The sequence below is a fragment of the Mastigoproctus giganteus genome, chromosome 11, assembly GCF_048544385.1.
Source record: "Mastigoproctus giganteus isolate SK-2022 chromosome 11, ASM4854438v1, whole genome shotgun sequence".
In the NCBI taxonomy this organism is placed as follows: Eukaryota; Metazoa; Arthropoda; class Arachnida; order Uropygi; family Thelyphonidae; genus Mastigoproctus; species Mastigoproctus giganteus.
Window position 1 is genome coordinate 62,986,101 of NC_143585.1, and position 24,025 is coordinate 63,010,125.

At 37.0% G+C, this 24,025-nt stretch overlaps 1 protein-coding gene across 1 annotated transcript in view; it reads right to left on the minus strand.

Annotated features, from left to right (window-relative positions):
• The window catches only part of Mtmr6 (Myotubularin related protein 6), a 259,452-nt gene that overhangs the window by 136,643 nt on the left and 98,784 nt on the right, over positions 1–24,025 (minus strand). Inside the window, exons 6-7 of the mRNA XM_090385380.1 lie at positions 22,071–22,205; positions 10,089–10,221 (exon numbers count right to left, since the gene is read on the minus strand). Coding sequence (XP_090241506.1) covers positions 10,089–10,221; positions 22,071–22,205 — 268 coding nt within the window. The remainder of the gene's footprint in view (positions 1–10,088; positions 10,222–22,070; positions 22,206–24,025) is intronic.

A 24,025-nucleotide genomic window follows, 5' to 3' on the forward strand; every position in this document is an offset into this window, starting at 1 on the left:
CCATTTAGGCCTAAACCTTGAACAATAGGGGTGCAGAATTGGAATTTGGGGAGTACAATGGATACAAAAAGGATAGACAGGATAGGAAGGGAGGAGAGATTATGCTGTTAGTTAAGAAACACATAAAATCTAAGGAAGTGCATCCAGTTGGCATACATGTATATAGGTGGACAATGTTGAGTCAGTTTGGTGTGATATAAGGACAGGGAAAGCAAAAAATGAGGGTAGGGGTTTGTTATAGGCCTAATGACTCTCATGAGTATAATTAACAATTATACAGCGATATAGAGTGAGCCAGTAAATCAGAGTGTCTTATAACGGGGGATTTTAACTTCTGAGATATAGACTGGAACTTGTGGGTTGGTCACTCACATACTACCAAGGCTTTTGTGGATTTATTGAATGATTGTTTTCTACAGCAGCATGTTAGAGAGGCAACACCTGAGAGTAACACTCTTGATCTGATTATCAGCAGTGATTATTCATGCATTAAGATTTTACAGATTAAGGAACCACTAGGGGGCAGTACTCACAGTGTACTGATGTGAGAATTACTTAAAGATGTAACTACCATCAGCGATAAAGGGAAAGGTTTTTGCTTTCATAAAGGCAACTACAGTGGTCTCAGAGATTTTTTAAGTGCTATACAGTGGGACCAACTTATGACATTACCAACAACAAATTCTAAATGGGAAGCATTCAAGGAAGTAATTTTGGAAGCTGCTAGGTTTTTTGTTCCAACTAAGATATACTGCTCTAGGTTTAAGCCCAAGTGGATGTCAGATGAACTAATGAGACTCGTGGCAGAGAAGAAAAATGCATGGGATGCACATAAATTTTAAGGCGACACAGAAACCTATGGTAGATACAAGCTAGTCTGTAATCAAGTCACAAAGGAGGTTAGGCAAGCGAAGGCAGATTATGAAAAATCTTTGGCAAATGAGGCAAAGAAAAACAGCAGACTTCTTTATTTATATAAACTCTAAAAGGAAGAGGATGAATCAGATTGTTCTATTTCATATCACTGGTTTGACTGTAGATGATCATCTGCAGATAGCCGCCAAACTAAATGAGTATTTTGCATCTACATTTACACATGAGGAGTTATTCAAGAAGGAGAGGGCCAGATGTTTATCAAACTCTAACAGCGAGTTAAATGATCTTGTAATAACTGAGAGCAAAATGGAGGAGAAATTGTTGAAGTACAACAACAAGAAAAAGTTAAACATAACAAATGCACCTGAGGTAGACGAGACTATCCAGTTATATTAAAGGAGGTGGAAATGGAAGTAAGCAAACCATTAGCCATAATTATGAGAGCATCCTTGGACTCAGGGGAAGCCCCCACGGACTGGAGATGTGCAAATGTATCTCCAATTCACAAAGGGAGATCAAAGGGTGACATGAGTAATTACAGACCTGTTAGTTTGACTTCTGTTCCAGGGAAAGTAATGGAGTCACTGGTTAAAGAAGCATTGCAGGATCATCTAGACAAGACAGCAGTAATAATCAGACACAGCACGGGTTCGTCAAGGAGAAGTTTTGTATGACCAATTTGACTGGATATTATGATGTGGTCACAAAGGAACTGGATGCAAAATATAATTTTGATATCATATACTTGGATTTCAGGAAAGCTTTTGATACTGTTCCACATGGAAAAGTACTGAACAAATTGGAACAGTATGACATTAACAGCAAGTTGCTATAATAGATAAAAGGATGGTTGAGTGAGAGAATACAGGAGTAGTAATCAATGGATACTGCTCTACATGGACTAAGGTTATTGGTGGTGTCCCTCAGGGTTCTGTGTTGGGCCCATTGTTGTTCTGTATATTTATCAATCATACTGATGAAGGTATATCAAGCTTAATGTCAAAGATTGCATGTGATATATAGGTTGGCAGTGTTGTTAATAACAGTAATGAGAGTATGCTGCTGCAACAGGATCTGGAAAAGTTGGGTAGTGGGCTGAGAAGTGGCAACTGAAGTTTAACATTTACAAAAGCAAAATACTGCATATGGGTAGGAGTAACCCCAAAGAAATGTACCAACTGGGTGATATTACACTCGTGATAGTAGAGAATGAAAGAGACCTGGGGGTAATTGTGCAGTCAGATATGAAGTTTTCTGAGCAGTGGAGACACGTTGCCAGAGTAGTTCATGGAGTCTTGTCAATGATATACAGGAATTTTGTGAGCAGGGATAAGGAGGTGATTATCCCCTTGTATAAGGCAATTGTCAGACCACACCTTGAGTACTGTGTACATGTATGGAAGTCTCATTGTGGGAAGGATTGAGCAGGCTCAATGCTGATGGGATTCTTCTTCTTGCTCAGATTCAATCTTGAGGGGGCACAGACATTGTACTTGTCACTTATGATTGAGGAAAGACAGTTGTAGAACAGATATGCGAAAGTTTGCCTTTAGCCAGCGGTTAGTTGTTTGCTGGAACAAACTTCCATCTGTTGTTGTGGAAGTTGAGTGCTTAAATAAATTCAAGGCAGAACTAGACAAACATTTGGAATGAATGGATCAGTGAAATGGGAAGGGTTTTTATTTTTTTTTGGCTGATGCTGTTTAAGCTTGCTTTCTTGCATCATGTGCCTCTACTAATGCTAATATTTCTTAGTTGGTATGAAAATCCTAGTAGTTTCCATGATTAATTCCTTAATTGCTTCCCATTTAGAACTGGCTGATAGTAACATCAGTTGGTCCAACTGTGTAGAACTTAAAAGCTGTCAGAGACCACTGTAGTCACCTTTATGAAAACAAAAATCCTTCCCTTTATCCTTGATGGTAGTTACATCTTTAAGTAAATCCCACATTTATACACTATGATCATGGTCGCCCAGTAGTTCTTTTTATCTGCATATCCTTAATGTATGAATAATCACTGCTGATAATCAGATCAAGAGTGTTACTCCCTCTGGTTGCCTCTCTAACAAGCTTCTGTAGAAAACAATCATCCAATAATCCACAAATGTCTTGCTAGTGTGTGAGTGATCAATCCACAAGTTTTTTTTTTTTTTTTTGGTAGTTGTTGGCGCATCGGCTTCTGTGGCCATAATGCACCTCCCAAGGTTTTTGCAGTACTTTGATCCAAGCCCGAGGCGGGATTCGAACCCGCAAACTTTGGGTTGCCAGGCAGGCACTTTACCCACCTGGCTAGCCCGGTCGGCTCAATCCACTAGTTCCAGTCAATATCTGGAAAGTGATAATCTCCCATTGTCAGACATTCTGATTTAGTGGCCCACTCTATATCTCTGCACAGTTGTTTGTTGTACTCATCACAGTCATTAGGTCAATAACATATTCCTGCTCTCAATTTTGTTTTTCCAGTGCTTATATCAACAAAACTGACTCAACATTGTACTTGTCACTTATGCCTTAGCAGTGCATCCAGTCGACATTGGTGACCATTGTATTGACCACCCATGTTGAATGGATGCACTACCTTAGATTTAATATGCTTTTAACTAAGAGCATAACTCCTCCCCCTCCTATTCTGTCTGTCCTTTCTGTACACATTGTACTCCCTATATTCAAATTCTACATCCCTTATATCTGAGTGACATCATGCCTCTGATATCACAACCATGTCCACATTTGATGTTTTTTTTTTTTTTTTTTTTTTTTGGTAGTTGTTGGTGCATCGGCTTCTGTGGCCATAATGCACCTCCCAAGGTTTTTGCAGTACTTTGATCCAAGCCTGAGGCAGGATTCGAACCCGCGACTTTTGGGTTGCTAGGCAGGCACTTTACCCATCCGGCTAGCCCGGTCGGCCCACATTTTATGTCTTGACCAGCATTTTAAATTCATCTAATTTCTTTAATATGCTCCTAGTGCTGTCGTACATGCAATACCAGACAATCCTAACCACACAGCCATCAATCTTTATCTTTTCCTCATGAACATCCCTTTCGAGTATACAGTCGAGGTGAGAGGTCCTGTAGTCGCCTAGATGACAACTTGATGATAGTCTCTTCTCCTTTTTCTCATGGCCATTCTTAACCACCCTTTTTTTTTTGGCATTACAAGAATGCAAAATGGGATGATCTGCTTGATTTCTATTCTTATTTTTCTTTGTTGGATTACTGTTTTAAGCCTTCTGATGTCAATGTTTGCTCAGATCATTACAATGAAATTATTCTTTTATTCCACACTCCACCATAAAATCTCATCCTGCATCTATATCTTGGTTTTCCAACAAGGATGTTCAAAATAAGAAGCCTGTATATTGTAATTGGCTTGCATTGAAATCTCCAGGTTCATTTTTTGCCAAAGTTTGCAACAATTGTAAATCAGTTATTAATAAGTTCAAACTTTATTCTGGAGTTTAAGAGCAGAAAACTTGCTTCTTGTCTAAATGTAGTCAAGCATTCTAGTCTCTTGCCAAAGCTATTGGCTGCAACCTTTGCCCATTTGTACTCACACCTTTGTTAAAACACAATGGCTTTAAAGCCAACCTGCTAGCATCCTACTTTTCTTCCAATTGTTGTATTCATGACCTTAATAAACAACCTCCTACCATTCCCAGTACACTCCATTCAATTCCTCCCGTAGTTTTCTATCAAAAGTATGTAAGAAGATTTAGGAACAATCTTGATACCAAGATTGTTCTCAAAACCTGTGCTCCCAAACTTATTCCCATTCTGTGGCACCTTTTTTTATGCTTTCTTATTCCACTTGTGTTTTTCCTTCTGTTTGGAAATTTGCTCACATCTATCCAGTTCCTGAAATGGTGACAAATCCCTTCCAACCAATTATTGTTCCATTGCACTTACTTCTACACTGTCTGAAGTAATGGAGAAATCCATTAATCACCAACTTCTAAACTATCTATAGAAATCTTCCATCTGATCCCCAGTATGGATTCTATCAGTGTCGATCCACTACTGACATACTGGCTTATTTCAGCCATCTCTGGACAAATTCAATGAAACATTTTGGTGAAACTCAAGCAGTTACTCTTGGCATTTCATCATGTTTTCATCACTTTTAATCGTGTTTGGCATAAAGGTCTTCTAAATAAGCTTCCATCTTATGGTTTGCCTACTGTTTTTTGTAATTGAGTATCCAGTTTTCTCTCTCTCTCTCTCTCTCTCTCTCTCTCTCTCTCTCTCTCTCTGACCACTTATTGTGAGTGATGATAGATGGCTCTGTCTTCTAACTCTTCTCCACTAATACTAGTGTTCTCCAAAGCTCGGTTCTTTCTCCCACCTTTTTCCTCTTGTATATTAATGACCTGCTTCCATTTACTGAAAATCCCATTTACTTCCATTCACTGAAAATCGGGGTGAGATTTGAGAAACCATTATGTTTGTTCAGGGTGAGATTTGGAAATCTCACCCTGAACAAACAACTTCAACTTCTTGAATCATCATTCCCAATTTCCAATCCACTGCAGGATGAAGGCCTCACCAGTAACTTTTCAGTTCCTTCTGTTTTGTGCAATGGCCATCCATTTACTACCCACCAACTCTTGAATTTCATCTGTCCATTTCCATTGTTGTCTTCCAGGTTTTCTTTTAGCTCCTCTTGGGTACCATTCTGTTATTTTCTTAGTCCATCTGTCATTATATCTTCGAGCAATGTGTCCTGCCCAAGTCCATTTCAGTTCTTTATTTTTGATAAGAATGTCCTTGACTTGTGTTTGCTGCCTAATCCATGTGTTTCTCTTCTTATCCAACTTTTCTTCTTCCTCATTTATTCCTTCAACTTCTATTTTCTGAAACAACCTCCATTCACATGTATTCCCTAAAAATTACAACCCATGCACAGTACTAAGTACTATAGGTTTGTAATATCTTTTGTGTTTGAGGTTTCATAAAAAAAAAAAAAAAAAAAAAACAAGGAAAAATCTATTAAAAATAGCAATGTTCTTCTTCATTTAGACAAAATCAAGTCATTTCTGGGTTCTACTTGATTCGAACTATTCGTATTCAATTTTGTTTTGAATATCAGTCTTCACAAAATTTTCTTATCATGTGTGTTATATTACCATCTAAGTTAACATATGTTGATGAATTGCAAATAAAATTGCTTGAACTATGACTTGAAAATACTACTTATTATTCAGATAAAAATCTGTTTAAAGGCATAGATTTATGAAAATATTCAAAAATTGAGTGCGTGCGCGCGCGCATACACACACACACACACACACACACACACACACACACACACACACTGGGTGAAAATATAAGAATGTTTATTATGGGATATTTACAATGACTTAATGTTAAAGTTAAATAGTAAATTAAGGAAGGAAAGCTGACATTTCAAATGCCACTTTGCTATTTTCTTCTGAGCTGGGTTGCCTGATAACAGACAAAGGATCAAAAATAAAGGGATCAGTTTGGTTTTGCACCTTATGTGGACTGATCAGGTATTAGTTTTTGACAACCTGTTACCAGGAAACCTAGCGCAGAAGAAAATACAGTGAAACTTCAGCTTCACCCCTTAACTTTACCTCAAATTTGTAAATATCCCATAATAAACATTCTAAAAATGTTAGAATTCTAACATTTTCACATACAGTGATAATGTGTGAGCTAGCTTACATTTATATAATTACAGTTTACATAATGGATTTCTTACTAATTCATTTTACAGGTGTTTCACACAAATTCCTAGAATACAATCATACTGTTTCACTATATGGACGGTTGAGATTCACATTGGCGTAAGTCAGTCTATTCTGGTTTTTGAAAAAAAGGTGTTTTGTGCTTGCATTCATAAAAAACTCAAAAAAATTTAATTTAATGAATTGTGATACACCTAGAGGTTAAAAAACTTTAAAAATTTACATGAGCTTGACAATTTTTGTTAATATTAAATTTTTGTTCAGCAGTGTTTATATAATTGACTTACACCATTATGTTTCTAAGTAGTTTACCTACTTTAAAATGGTAAATTACTGTTAGGAGATGACTGTGTTATCAAAACTATGATTTTCATACAGAAGAGATATTTTTTCCTGTAAAAAGTACACTATAACAAAATTTTAAAGAACCTGAGTGATAGCACATTGGGAATTTTTTGTCAAAATAGTTAAGATTGTCTTGGTTGTTGCAGAATGATCATAAAAAAGCTAAGATGAACATAATAAATTTAATTATAATGTAAAAGATGGTCACAAAATTAAAAAAAAAAATTATAGTTGTTTTTTGTTGATACTATGATTTTTAGTGTTTCTCACCAACCATGGAATAAAACGAAAGACGAAAAACCCAAATTTTTAAAATATTTAATATTTACAATAAATTTACAAACAAAATACTATATTACTGATAGTAATTTTAAAATAAAACTTTGATCTTTGAGACGCCGTTTTGTTTCTCCCACATAACACTCCCCACATTCCGGGCATTTAATACTGTATACGACCCCACTTATATTTTCATTTAAGACAGGGTCCTTCACCTGTGACACGATTGTGTGCAGCTTCCTGCTTGGGAGCTGCACACAACGTGTCTGGTAATTCCTTAATACGCGAGCTGAACGCTCGGATAAACCCGGATAGTAGGGAATGTATGCGGTGGCTATTGGCGTGAAGGACTCACTTCTACTCTTCCCTCCACTAATGTATTTCTCTATGATCCTCCGGGGGTAGCCACACTTCAAAAGATCCGCCGTAACACGTTCATACTCCAAGTTTCTATCCTCTGAGGTACTACAATGGGATTTTGCCCTATCCACTAATGCTCTTACTACACTGTTCCTGTGATAATTAGTCTGCGCTGAGTTGTAGTGTGAATATTGGCCCCTGCACATAGATTTTCTAAATACTTTTGTTTTCAAATGCTGGCCGCCTCTACAAATCAACACATCCAGGAACGGCAAAACCCCTCCTTCCTCTACCTCAGAGGTGAATTGTATGAACGGGGAGAAGCTGTTAAGAAAATTCAACGTATCATCCTAACTCCCTTCCCGAATAACTGAAAACGTATCATCAACATACCTTTTCCACAGACGCATAGGGAGAACTGTAGTGTTAAATATTCTGGACTCGAGCTCCTCCATCGCTAAATTAGCAATGATGGCACTGATGGGAGAGCCCATAGCTGCACCGTTAACCTGCTTGTACATGGTGTTATGTGGGAGAAACAAAACGGCATCTCAAAGATCGTCTGGGGGAGCACACAAATGCGATAAGAAATGCAGACTATGGTAAATCTGCCGTAGCTGAACATTTCTGGGAGAAGCAACATCAAATCTACCCAGATGAAGCGGTCATCACTGATCGGGCGCATAGATTTTGGGACCGCAAGTGGCTCAAGAGCTTGCGAATTAGTTCTACTGAGAAAAATATAAATAGAGATAGGGGCACAAGCATTCATCCCCTCTTTGAGGTGGTAATCCTTGGAGGGGATGAACGTTTTTGCCTGAAACGTTCCCGAGCCACTTCCGGTTCTGACAGGAACAGTACACGTTCACGTGAGACGCACCGTGAACCTGCTGGTATTTAATGATGCACTGCAGAATAGAAATTACACTGTTGAGAAAGAAGGCAGAAGCCTTTGAAAACTTTAGTATTTTAGCGCTTTTAACCTAGTATATTTTATTGCATTTTAAATTCGGTATTTTATTATCCTGTATATCACAGTTGTTTTATTTTAAAATTACTATCAGTAATATAGTATTTTGTTTGTAAATTTATTGTAAATATTAAATATTTTAAAAATTTGGGTTTTTCGTCTTTCGTTTTATTCCATGGTTGGTGAGAAACACTAAAAATCATAGTATGAGTATACCCAACCCCAGAGGCCTATTTGAAGAACTGTTTTTTGTTGATGTTCTAGTTTTTTTAAAAAAGCAATTAAAAAGTCATCATTGCTAATTCAATAATCATAAAACACTGTCACCATAAACAAACTACTGTTTATGATTTGGCTTCTTCTTCCTAGTAGTCAGATAAGGGACCTAGATCACCAACATTTTTTAAGCTTCTAATACCTTTAAAGAAGGCATGGTGAACTGGAGGGATGTATTTGAGAAGGTATGGCATGTCTCTTTTCTTTAGAAAGTTTAGCACTCTAGGATCATCAGTACATGTTCAGTACTTTTCAAGCTCTTAGGTCGACCCTCCTTATTGGGTTTGACATTCAGTTCCCCGAAAGGGATGTCTTCATCCGATGTTCACTTGTAGAAAATTGTGAACAGGTTTCCCTTTTTGCATAATGGAGCCACTGTATCTTCAACCAGTTTACATTTTACCTTCAACATTCTTCTTCCGTTTTGTTATGCCTTTTTCAAGAGTTTCTGTTTTCAAAACGTCATCTTGTTGCATCTTTACAACCATAAACCTGTTGTGTCTTATGGCAGACTTCATAGTATCATACCATCCATCCAGAACATAGATATAATCTTGTTTTTTCCAGCTTGCTTAATCAGCTCAAAATCTGAGTCATTTGGAAGGTGAGTGGCCAGAAACCATGAATTTTTTAGCATTAGCATTAATAGAGGCATTTGATGCAAGAAAGCAAGCTTATGCAGCATCAGCCAAAAAAAAAAAGCCCACTTCACCCCTCTGTTCGTTCGAAATACCTGTCCAGCTGAGCCTTAAACTTATTTAGGCTATCAACCTCCACCACAAGGGATGGAAGTCTGTTCCACCAACCAACCACCTGCTGGCTAAAGGCAAATTTCCGCACGTCTATCCTACATCTGTCTTTCCTCAATTTGAATTTATGCCCTTTCAGGTGATTTTTCTGAGCTAGAGGAAGAATCCCATCAGCATTGAGCATGCTCAAACCATTCAAGGCTTTATACACCTCTATCAGATCACCTCGCTGGTGCCTAGTCTCCAGACACTGTAATTTGCAAAACTTAAGCCTTTCTTCGTAAGAGCACCCCTTTGTTCCATTCACTAATCTTGTTGCCCTTCTCTGTACTTTGTGATCTATGACTTCAATTGAAGTTTCTTGAATCAGTTTCATTAATAATAAGGATTCCTAGCACCTTTATCCAGAAAATAACTCCTACATTAATCAGAGAGGGAGGAGATTACCTGCATTTAAAAGTAACTTTAATTTTTTTTTAAATAATGTGAAAAAATAAAAATTTTAAATTTTTTATACTTACTATCAATGAGTTTTACCAAACTATTTCTCATTACATGGATGTTCTCAATGCCAAAAAACTGGAATTTTATATTTTCATAAAAGTTTTCATTTTCATATCCTTTTCCTGTTGCTTTATTTGCTATTGCATTAATCTAGCAAAGAAAGCACAACAATAATCAAATTGCATAACAATAACTTTATAAACACAAACAAGGTAACTTATACAAAACAAAATCTTTTATTCATTAAGTGATATCCAAATTAAAATTATTAATGATATGTTAAGATTTCAAGGCTAAGGTAGAGAAAGCCAACACAAGAACCAAGGGAAACTTTGCTTAACTTACTGGGCAAACTAATTTCTCGCTACCGCAGTTTCTCCCTGCATTCTCAGTAAACAAATGGGGCGTGTTATCAGTAGTGGCAGTAGAAGTTGAAAACAATATATTGATTAATTTTTTTCTCATTATTAAAAGCAGATTATTGGAGTTCATGAGTGGGCTGAAATTTACTTACAGGCACACTCTTCCCACTGTTTTTTTTTCCAGAGAGGGAAACAAACTTCCACCGCTACTACTGATAACATGCACCGTCTGTAGAAATCGTTTTCCTATTTTAAAACAGGTAACGCGGGGGATAAACACCCTAAGGCTGAAGCAGTCTGGAGGGTGTACCCGTGAGTAAATTTCAGCAGCTAAGGCATTACACTCATGAACTCCAATTTTTTTTTTGTCCTCGCTTTTTCCCATTATATATGGGGTTAGCGTTTTTTTTTAAATTTTTTTTTTATTGTTTTGGCATGCAATTTTTACGGCCGGATACCCTTCCTGACGCCAACCCTCACCCTTTATCCGGGCTGGGGATATGCATTGGTCATTCCCTGACCTTCCGCATCCACCGTATTTGGTGGTCATGGGCTCGAACCCAGGTCTAATCAAGAAGCGTGTGCTACACACTACTGCTCCTGCCCACCTGGCTATGGAGGCGCCCATGAACTCCAATAATCTGCTTTTAATAATGAGAAAAAAACTAATCAATACATCATTATCTACTTCTACTGCCACTACTGATAACACATACCATCTGTTTACATAGAATGCAAGGAGAAACTGCGGTAGTGAGAAAAGAGTTTGCCCAGGGAAATATTCCCCGAAGTTTCCCGTGGTTCTCGTGCTGGCTTTCTTTACCTTCACTGATTATGCTTCTATCTATTATTCAAAGAGAACTGTAGTAGATAATATGCACACCAAATATATAATGTGAAAAAAGTATTTTTATGGTATATTAAATATTAAATTATAAATAGCTTCAAAAGAAATAACTACATAATTTAAAATGTTAATGGCAGACTTACTTTGAGTTCTCGTCTAATTTATTATGATAAACTATGATATACTCACTATTAAATGCATATGAAAATTATTATGGTATTCCTTGGCCAGCATGTGTTGCTTGAAGATAATAAAGCACTCAAAACCTATGTTGTTTGATAAAATTAATTACGAAATTATGATGAAAGTTGAGTTCCTCAATACCATGCGGAACTGAACTTTTATCTACATATCAACAGTCTACATCCACACATCTTGTTCAAGATCAAATTAAAAGATGATAAAAAACTACTTTCTTGACATACTACTAAGCAGAACCAACAACACCATTACAACACAAATTTATAGAAAACCTACTAACACTGGATCTATCCTCTGTTTCTCATCCAACCATCCCTTAAACACAAAAATAGGTGTTCTGAGGGCCTGCCACCCGTTAAGGATGAAATCCTCTAGATAATACATGTTCGGTAACTGTGGTTATCCCCATAAATTCATATTGAAAATAATAATAAAACAATAACTTGTAATAGAAAAATTTTCCAATATTCCTGACAAGAATAAACAATTCATCACCATTCCCTGTGCACCACATATCAGCAAAGAAATAGCTCAAACAGCTAAAACAAAATTTTTATCAGGTTTACAAAAATCACAACAATAAAAGACATTAAAAAACCCCTCAGCAAAGAAATAGCTCAAACAGCTAAAAACAAAATTTTTATCAGGTTTACAAAAACCACAACAATAAAAGACATTAAAAAACCCCTCTTGATCCCCCAAGACCCTCACCACTAAAAACCTATATGCCAGCTACAATGCAGAGATTGCCCAAAAGACAAAGCAAGAGAAAACTCACAGATAGAGTGAAAGAACACAAGAATGATATTGAAAAAGGAAGAGTAACAAATCCAGACCCAGCTTAGCATACATAGACATAGGACCATAAACAGACATTTTCCGAAAGATCAGTATTGGCCACAGACAAGTACCATAACTATAGACTCTATAAAGTAGCCGTTTTTAATAGGAGCCACATTAACCGAAACAAAAGAATTCAGATCAAAAACAGCCACATACACATCTTTAAGAATAGCCTCCTAGCCCAACTTCAAAATAAGTTTAAACGTCCCGACCACAACCAACCCTCCAACCATATATATCGCCCATAATTCAGTTCATTTAATTTTTATCACATATCCTTAAATGTGTATCAATACCCCCCCCCCCCCATTACCCATTAAACCAATATCTGATTTGTCCCACAACACTGCAAGTCACATGACCACAGTTGTGGATATAAATGCAGCAGAACAACCTTTCTAGTATCGGTTAAGCCTACAAACCATAGCAAAAATAGGGGAAAGAAGTGATCTAATGGACTTTAAACATGGCATGGTAGTAGCTGAAAGACGTACTGGACAAAGCATCTCTGAAACGGCAGTTCTCCTGAGCTTTTCACACACCACAGTTTCAAGGATGTATCGAGAATGGTGCAATGAACAGAAAACATACTCTAAATGCCCCTCCTGTGGAAGAAAATCACTTGTTGATGAGAGAGAGATCAGAGGAGGATGGCTAGAATTGTGCAAGCAAACAGATGGGCCACAATGTCGCACATCACATCAGAATACAACCTTGGTACACAGAACAAAATATCGCAATGGACCACTAGTCACACTTTGTCATGAAAGGGCTACAACAGTCAACGGCCACATCATGTACTTTTGTTATCAATAAAGAACAAGAGAGCACACCTCCTGTAGGCACAGCAACACCAACACTGGACTATCAAAAATTGGAAAACAGTTGCTTGGCCTGACAAGTCAAAGTTCCTGGTGCATTGTGTGGATGGAAGGCTCAGAATTTAGTGAAAACAACATGAATCCATGGACCCGTCATGTCTGATGACTACTGTGCAAAGTGGTGGGGGGCAGTGTTATGGTGTGGGGAATGTTTTCTTGGCATATGTTGGGTCCATTGATACCCATAGATTCACGTCTGAATGCCACATCGTACCTAAACATCATTGCTGACCAAGTGCATCCGTTCATGTTGACAGTTTATCCTCAGTCAGATGGTGACTTCCAGCAGGATAATGCACGGTACACAAAGCCCAAATCACTATGGAATGGTTACAGGAACATGACAATGACTTTTCTTCTGCAATGGCCCTATCAGTCCTTGGATCTCAATCCTATTGAACATCTTCGGGATGAGCTGGAAAGGGTTGTTCGCTGCAGGCCTACACTTGCATCGAATCTCAAGGAACTGCATGCCATCATGTCTGAATGGTACTCCATTCCTGCACAATGTTTTCAGCATCTTATTCCATGCCTAGATGAATTCAGGCTGTTTTGAAGGCTAAAGGAGGCTGTTTGTTTGTTTGTTATTTGGTTTTTAGGAGCATTAGCAACTAAGGCCATATTGCTCCGGGATATGCGGTGGTCATTCCCTGACCTTTCCGCATCCTCCGTATTTGGTGGTGACGGGCTCGAACCCCGGTCTAATCAAGAAGCGTGTGCTACGCACCATAAGGGAGGCTCAACACGCTACTAGGTAGGTGTACCTAATAAAGTGGCAGCACACTGTGTGTGTGTGTGTGTGTGTGTGTGTGTGTGTGTGTGTGTGTGTGTGTGTGTGTGTGTGTGTGTGTGTGTACATATATATATATAAAGTGCTTTTTTTGTGATGGTACGCAATGGTACGGCATACCAGCACCTTTATAAAGAGTGATGTGAGACGTTTGGATGCAGTGCACTTTGAAATTTGTAATATTCCGTAAATTGTTTTTAACGTTTACCTACTATTCAAATAAGCTTAAAATCATTTAACTAAATTTGTATTTTCTACTGTCTATTGTTAAGATATTTTCTATATAAAACTGTATAACCATTTCTATAATTCTAAATTACTCAGTCGGACCTCTGTTTAACGAAGTCCTTTTATTGTGAATTATTTTGAATTTCCCTTGGAAGTTATATTTAAAATAGTTTCCGTTGAGTGAAGAAAATTTTCATACAGCGAACAGATTGGGAGAGAATTAACTCTGTATGCACTGTTCGCATTTCTAGCCTTCAGGCAAATAGTGCTGCTGAGCAAATTAAGAGAGCTAATGGGATTACCATTCTACAACTTAGTGGTACCTGGTAAAACCTATCCAACCACCTGTCCCACATATGGAGAAGTCACGCTAGTCAAGAGTGAGCAGATCAAATTGTATTCCCAATGGGCTCTGGCCAACCTTCTACTGGCATATGATCTCTCATCTGCAGTGGTGTCCAACCTTTTCCCATACAGGGGCCACATTAAAAAAAAATTCAAAGTTAGATATCTTTAGTGTGTAACATTTTCCATATCTTGTTGCATGTAAAAGTAAAATTGAAAATATTCGAAAATTTTATTAAGTACAATACACAATTACTGAACAAAACATTTAATGAGAAAATTTTTTTGATGATTAACAAATTTTAAAATGCTGTTTTAGTTCACTTTTCTCGCAGGATGTACATTGGACACCAATGTGAATCAACCGTAAGCACCCTTTTCGAGAATTAGAAAAGTGATTTTCTTTTACCCCGACAAATAATCATCTGTTGTTTCGCTTAGTGCATTATCCACATTTTCCCTATCTCTGTTTACTCTTTACTTTACCTGAATATCCAAATGATACCGATATTTTGGACAGTTTAAAAAAAAAAAAAAAGGAAGTAAAGAAAAAAAATTGAAATTTAAGAACTTGTGACAATACCGATGACGAGAGAAGGAAAACGAGGACAATGAAGGTATTTATCCTTCTAAACATGAATTGTTGGCATTTGGTGAAAGTGAAGTTAGAAAATTGTCAATTAGGTTCCAGTTAAATGAAAAAGGCCTCCGTAGCTGAGTGGTCAGGAGCGGGAGTGCAGTAGCACACGCTCTTTGAGTAGACCGGGGTTCAAGCCCCTGACTGCTGAATACGGTCGATCTGCAACCCGCACTGGACCAGCATGGCAGATTATGGTCCGTTTCCCTCAGCATGAATTGTTGAGGAGGCTTCCATCCTGCAGTGGGTTGATAATGAAAAAGATGCAATTCGTGGATACCTAGTTGATAAGGTTTCCGAAGAATTGAAGTATTTAATGAACGCTCTTGAGTACGATACCAATTTCAAGGAGTGAATATGAACGAGGATTTTCACAAATGAATCTGATCGCCAGCACTTCGGTGATGACAAAAAGTTTCTTCACTACTGTTCTTAAAATTGTAGGCCCACTGCTGACCTGCTTCGATCCAGCAAAATATGTCAATTCGTGGCTGCTTTGGAAACGTCATTCAGCAACTGACACACAAAGAGGAAGAAAAGAAGTCGGCATAGGGTGTCAGATGAGAACTTAATAAAAAATTTGGAATATTCTACAAAAACTTTATTATGAAATTATTTTTACTTATTTTACTCACATTTTACTTATTTTTTTATATACTTGAATAATAAATTTATGCTTAATAAACTGTGTTAATATATTTAATTTCTTGTTCTTATTCTAAAAAAAAAAAAAATTACTACTAACGTAAAAATATCGGGGAGGGGGGGTAGATTAGAGTACTTTTCATATCCTTTTAATTTTCAATTTTTCCTGATAGCAAAGAATGAGTACTGGCACCTATTTTTTTTACAAAAAAAGCACTGTATATATATATATATATATATATATATATATATATATATATATTTTTTTTTTTTTTTTTTTTTTTTCTAGATATGACAGAATATGGTAGTGTAAAAATATATCGGATTAGCAATGAGGTAGCAGGTTGAGTGAGATAGGGTGCGGTCTGTGAAAGACCTGTGCGTCAAAACCGCCCAACTAACGTGCAAAGGCCAACGCCGGCACTGTGGCAAAACCTAGAGTACAATATGTAATATAAGGTGAGAGTAAAGCAAAAAGAGATATAAGTAGTAATGGTAGTAACATAAAATGTAATGAACTGAAAAACAAATTGCAAATTCAGACAATTACCGAAGGCACTGATTTTTTTTTTGGTAGTTGTTGGCGCATCGGCTTCTGTGGCCATAATGCACCTCCCAAGGTTTTTGCAGTACTTTGATCCAAGCCCGAGGTGGGATTCAAACCAGCGACCTTTGGGTTGCCAGGCAGGCACTTTACCCACCTGGCTAGCCTGGTCGGCAAAGGCACTGTAAAGATCGGTAAAGACTTGGGATTCGAAACTTTGGACACTGCCAATGTACATACATCGACTCACATGCAAATGACTTAGATGATGCAACTCTCCTTGAAATTAATAGGTAAACCGCATATGAAGAAAAGGAAAACAATTCTGAAGTGGCACCAAAAGAATCTTCAACAGAAGAATTGGAGAAAGTTTTTTTAGGGATTGACATGGCCTGTGAGGCAATTATGAATGGAGATCCAAATGTTGAACATAGCATCAAGATACGGCAAATTTTATAAGATGGGATTCGAGGCTACAAAGACTTGTGCGCTGAGAAAAAGAAGAGACAACTTCACCAGACTTTTTTTGAAATATCTAAATAAACAATAAAGTTTTTTTCTCATCTCTCATGATGTTTCCTTTTCATTAATACAATTTTTGTAATTTTTTAATTCAAATCCTTTTAATTGGCTATCAAGCACAAATTGTTTATATATTTATTATAATTTGTTTATAGACTGTTTCTCTGGAACGCATTCAATTAAAACCCATCATAATTATACCTAAATCAGCACAGTTTCACATAACACAGAACAGTTTCGGTACCAATTATCAGTACTATGCGGAGTATTGCTGTAATAACAAAATGAATCTTGTTTACATCAAGAATCGAATATAATAATAACAATAATAATAAACCACACACAGAAAATAGAATAGTATCAATAGTTTCCTTGTGGTATTAGTAGTCCAGAGAATAATAAGAGTAATGTAATTAACTACATTACAAGGAGCACTGTCTGAGTGCAGGATACGGAAAGAGCCTTAGTAATGGCTTCTATCTAGTACTCCTCGGGTGGAATGTGCCAACCAACCATATCCCAAACAACAAAGACCCACCAAGCATTTGAGAAGAGTTTGTTTACTGTCTGAAAATATTTAATGTGAATCAACCTCTTAAGAGAAATCCAATTTGTTTTCTGTCATTGCAGGAAATGGTGTGTTCATGGCTTATTTTATAAGTAGACTTGCAATTACCCAAAGTGATTGTAAAATAAATTAATTTCTAAACAACCCAATTAATCAACAGATCAGAATATGGGGTGTACAGATAGGGGTTCTTTTTGACGTGTAAAAATCTTTGGCAACACCTACTAAATTTCAGACAGTAGTAAAATCAATTTGTCACGATTTTGCGATGCGGAAATGATGTCATTTCCATTTCATAACAAAGAAAAACAGAGTCAGGAGAGGAGGTCACACAAAGGATCATGGGAGGTGATCTTGGATGTGCTCAGACCTGGCATAAACCAGTGGTTGAGGGAAAACATTTATGATTCAGGGCATACCACTTAGGTGGCTTTTGGGCTAACCACTGCCACCTGTGGCAGAAATCTTTTGGTAACCAGAGAAATGGATATTTTGAGGGCACTGTGCACAGTAGTTCCGTCTATCACAACAGCAGCCTTACCTTAAAAAAAAAAAAAATTTTTTTTTTGGCTGATGCTGCATAAGCTCATACACTTGCTTTCTTGCATCACATGCCACCACCACTACTACTACTACTACTACCAGTTGAAGCGCATGCAATGTAGGCATTACAGTACCCATCTGTATTACTGAAGAGGTTGTATATATCCATCAAGAAAATCATAAAACGTCTTTAAATTTATAATTCACCAGTGAGATCGACAAAGGTTCATTGGAGGTGATCTTGGATGTGTTCAGAGCTGGCATAAACCGGCAGTTGCAGAAAAATGTTTATGATTCGTGGCATACCACTTAGGTGGCTTTGGGCTAATCATTGCCACCCGTGGCAGAAAACTTTTGGTAACCAGAGAAATGGATATCTTGAGGGTAGTGTGCTCAGAGCTGGCATAAACCAGCTCATGCACTTCAGCCTTACTTGAAGCATACGTAATGTAGGCATTACAGTACCCATCTGTATTACTGAAGCGGTTATATATTTCCATCAAGAAGCAAATCATAAATGTTTTTCTGCAACCAGCTGGGCTGGACTGGTCAAGAATATTTGAATCAGTTTGCGACTGAGAGATAACAGACTCCTAATTACATGTATGAGTAGAATCTTTTGCTTGTCATTGCAGAAGTCCTTGTTGGTCATCAAGTTTTCGCATTTCTTTGCAATTGCGCTGAGTTGGTTGAGTGTGGCAAGCTTTAGCTCCTCATTCATCTCGCTGTTTGAATGATCGTAAAAGTTTCAAAAGGGATCTTCTTCTTCTTGCAGTCACGTTACAAGGCTTTGCAGGTCATTACTGCATGCTTCGTCAGGGTCACCGTCATTGCCTTGACACATCGTCTTACATATTTAAATCATTCTGCAAATGTCCAAGTTCGATTCATACAATTTACGATCTGGTATGAGCTCTTCATTGTCATCGTAGATCTTGACATATTTCATCTCTGACAGTATCTCTGTTTCCTCATTGTGAAATGGAATGTACAGCATTACCATCTCGAGCTTGTACTCATTGAGATCCTGAGCCAAGTCATAGTTTCGATAGTGTATTATGCATGGATGCTGTCATTTCTTGCAGATCTTGTTAATGCTGCTTGTGTAATTTGCAACAAAGCATGACAGAGTAACATGATCCAACATGATAGTATAATTGTAACAATAGAAATACTTGTATTGTTGCAATAATACTATTCAACAAATAGCTACAATCAAATGAATAATTAGGCTATTGGTCTAACCTCTTCCAAATATTGATTTGGTACAGTAAGCAGCAGGTGTGTGTATCCTATTTATCACTAACATTGATTTGGTAGAGTACGTAGCGGGCATGAGCATAAATTACATTGTTCATGATTCGATTCTAGCTGTTCGAAATTTAGTAGGTGTCGTCAAAGATGTTTACACATAAAACATCTTTTGCGCGTACAGAGTACACACACAATTTTTTTTTGTTGATGAAGAAAAAGCCTAGTTTCCTTGCATCCTATGGCCTGTACTAATACTAATTTCTCTTTTCTATTATACAGTAGACTCACAATCCAGGTGATTGAGAAATAATTTATATCCCAATCACCACAGATAATCAACCACCAGGGTACACACAAGAAAATTTTTATTTTCTTGTATTGGCCATTCTCATTAAGTTGCAAAGTCCACCGAAATACATACGAGAAAATTTTAATTTTCTCGTATGTATTTCGGTGTTGTTGTCTACACACGCTATGCTGTTTTAGTAAGAAATACAACACACAACACATTCCCCGGGCCATTTGGGTTCAAAGAAGGGTTCCACAGAGGACCAAAACATTGCCTATACAGGGTTAGTAAATTCAGAGTACCAGATCAAAGGCTTGATACATCTAGTATGTTTCATTAAAATTGAAATTTTGTTGTCAATATGTGGGTTTAAGTGTCTCCTCATTTAAAATCCTTTTGAAAGTGCTACGTAATGTCTTTCAGTAATTACATTATTGTATCATACTCCTTCAGCATCTTACCTGAAGAACATTATTAGTTAGATTTACTCCACACAAAAAAAAAAGCAAATGGCATACTAAACACATGTTCCACACAATGTTATGCAAAATAGGCTAACATACCTAATGTTTAATTTCTTTTTTTGCGAAAAAAATGGGAAGAAAAACTATGTTATGATGCGGAAGAGAGAGAGAAATGGGGGGAGAGGAATCAAAATAAATCAAAAAGACAAAGTTTCTACATTAAATCCAGAATGTCAGGTAAATAAATAAATATTTATTTATTTATTTTTATAATTCTTTAAAAATCAAAAGAATTCAAGACATATCACATTTCATTAAACAGTTCAAAGTTTAAAACCATCTCTTATTCTACTTAATACTACTAAGTTTCATTTTACAAATTTATTTTTATTATATTAATACAGTCAGTCCTCATATAGCACAATAGTTGTGTTCCTAGAAACCATCGTGCAATGCAAAATTGTGCAATATAACAGGTCCTATGGGAAAAATAGGGTTAGGTGCCGACCACCTCATATAGCACAATAGTTGTGTTCCTAGAAACCATCGTGCAATGCAAAATTGTGCAATATAACAGGTCCTATGGGAAAAATAGGGTTAGGTGCCGACCACCCAATTGTAACCAAAACATTACCAAACACAATAAATAATCGTAATAAAATACTTACGTATTTTATTATGACTATTACATAAAAAAATATTGATAATGCTTTTGCTGCTATCATAAGCAAACTTGTTCCTTGTTTGATCTTCTATCCAAACAGATGACAGCCGTTCCATCTCTTCCAATTCTTCGTATCTTGTGCTAATGGATTTTGTTACACTTTGAGTTGTTCCTGCTATGAAAGTTGTTTTTATTTTCTCTGCATACTTTCTAATCCTTGGAATTGCCTCATTTAGGCCTATAGCACATGCAATATCACATGGTCTTTCATTTCGCTCAAAGTGTTTCACAATTTCATATTTTTTCTCTATCGACAGAGGTGGACTGGCCATAAGCCTTACCAGGGAAACCCCGGTGGACCAGAGGCCAGAAGATGATGGAGGCCAGTGTGATTTTGACCATTAACGCTAGTATGAGGCTGCTACAAATTTTCCTGAGTAAGAATTGACTCAGTCTGCCTCTGTTTATCGGTATTGCTTTTCTTTTTCTCTCTGAATCTGTAGTGTCTTCACCAGGACGCTTCCTTTTCATACCTTTTAAGTATTTTACTCATTTTTAGGAAATAAAGCACAATTACAAAATGAGGAGGCACACTTGATACACATAAACAAAGCTATGCAAGTGTAGCAACTGAATAAACAACACTGTAAAGGCAGAGACACATTATTAACACCTCACTAGCTCACATTTGACTAAAGCACATTTCTGGGGGTTACTACCATAAAACAATAAAAACAATTTCCAGTTGTGTTTCTGCTAGTGGAATATGTTATAAACTAGTAGTAAACTCGAGCTAATTGCATTTGCAATAATACTGATAGCTGGAATTGTGTGAATTTTTACGTTATTATGGTGAAATGTGTTTCCCCTTCACTGATATAAAAAACATACAATACATTTTCAGAATCATCTCTTCATTCCTATTGTGTTGCGTTCAGTTGGGGTGATTCCACGTTTGACTGCCATTTCTTGTAAACACAAAGGCAAATCATGCATAAGCGAATTCGGTTCATGTTATATACGATATCGTTCCCCTATTTATAAATCGTGTAAGATCGTGTAATGTAATTCGTGTGATTTGTGTAATTCGTGTAATGTAAACATGTGTTATAATAGGACTGACTGTACTGTTGCCATTTATTGCTGCAGAATTACATTACAAGGAGTACTGTACTAATATGAATGCTAAAAATAAACATACCATTAATGTTTACTTTAATATCTAAGTAGGAGCTTACCATGACAAATGCATCTTACATTTTCATCTTATTATTAGGTACCACATCATCTCTATATTTACTGCTGTTATTTGTTTAATATTTCTAAACAAAATCAGAAAAATTTTAATAGAGCAAGGATCATGTTATCTTACCTTTGGTCTTGTATCTACAACATACATAAATTTTGATTTGGGACTAGTTTTCAAAATACAGTTAAGAAGCTGCTCATCTTCGACACACCGGGCACTGAATCCTGATAATGGTTGACTGCAACGACAAACTGATGCCTATAATATTAAATAAATTAAATAAAACTAGTTAGTGGAAACTAAACCAAGGCCATTTTTTACATATAAGCCAAGCCCATATTAGTATAAAAGCAAATGAGTCACATTTCAGATCTCATGGTAATGTAGAAATGTTATATAAAAATGAAGATTTTGGCCACAGTAACATAATGTGCTGAGAAATTGAAAGTATTTCACAATTAAAAGACTATAAAGTAGTAGGGCATCAATATTTATAAAGGATTACAGCTTTAAAGTTGAGATGCTACATGAGAATTTTATCACTTTGGTTTATCACCAAAGCAACTCACAGTGTGTCATACTTGTAAACTGAATGTATTTTCAGGCTGATTTGTCTACAAGATTTAAAACTAGAGAAGGTTTGGTTTGGATGTAAGATGATTTTCTGATTCACTAACTCTGGGCACCTCCGTAACCAGGTGGGCAGGCAGCAGTGGGTAGCACACGCTTCTTGATCAGACCGGAGTTCGAGCCCGTGACCACCAAATACGGAGGATGCGGAAAGGTCAGGAAATGACCACTGCATATCCCCCGAGCAATATGGCCTTAGTTGGTAATGCTCCTAAAAACCAAAAAATAACAAGATAACAACACTAACTCTGACCTTAGTGCACTAGTTCACATGATTTTATTGTGCATTATATCTGTACACATTGTGTTTCGTGAATCAATCTGCATGTTATGTGAACTGAACAAACCCAAAATAACTCGCTGAAAAAACCCAAAATAACTCATTTAAAAAACCCAGAATAACTCAGTCAAAGAGACCTTTAAGAATACCTTCCATTTCTACAATAAGAATCTAATAGACTTCTCCAAATGAGAGACCACTGGCAAACCAATTAATAGTAAATAAGTCAGATTTTTATTGAAATGTAGGAGTTGAAATAATTATTTAATACTTGTCTATGTTATATTTTTTCAGTCTTGGTGTTTGGGGGATGCTATATTTCTTCTGAGGACAGTAATAGTAGCAGTAGTAATGGAGGCATGTGATGCAAGAAAGCAAGCATATGAGGTTATGTAGCATCAGCCAAAAAAAAAAAAAAAAAAAAAAAAAACACACACACATCCATTTCCTCCAAATGTTTGTCCAGTTCCTCGTTGAATTTATTTAAGTTAACAACTTCCCCAACAACAGATGGAAGTTTGCTCCAGCAATTAACCACCCGCTAGCTAAAGGCAAATTTCCGCACATCTATTCTACAACTGTCTTTCCTCGATTTGAATTTATGCACCCTTGGGTTCGTCACTGAGCTAGCGGAAGAATCTTATCAGAATTCAGCATGCTCAACCCATTCAAGGGCTTATATACTCAATCAGATCACCTTGCAGGTGCCTAGTCTCCAGCCGCTGCAATTTGAAGAACTTAAGCCTTTCTTGGTAAGACCGCCCTTTCATTCCCCCTCACCAATCTTGTTGCTCTTCTCAGTACTCGCTCAAGAAACTCTATATCCTTCCTAAAATAAGGTCTCCAGACCTGTACACGGTACTCAAGGCGTGGCCTGACCATTGCCTTATACAAAGGGATAATCACTTCCTTTTCCCTACTAGAAAAATTCCTGTATATCATTCACAATACCCCATGACCTGCTCTGTCTGCATTGCTCAGAAAGCTTCATATCTGACTGCACAATTACTCCCAGGTCTTTTTCATTTTCTACCACCCTAAGTGTAGTACCACACAGTTGGTACATTCCTCTGGAGTTACTTCTACCCATATGCAGTACTTTGTATTTGTCAATGTTAAACTTCAGTTGGCACTTCTCAGCCCATCTGTCCAAATTTTCCAGATCCTG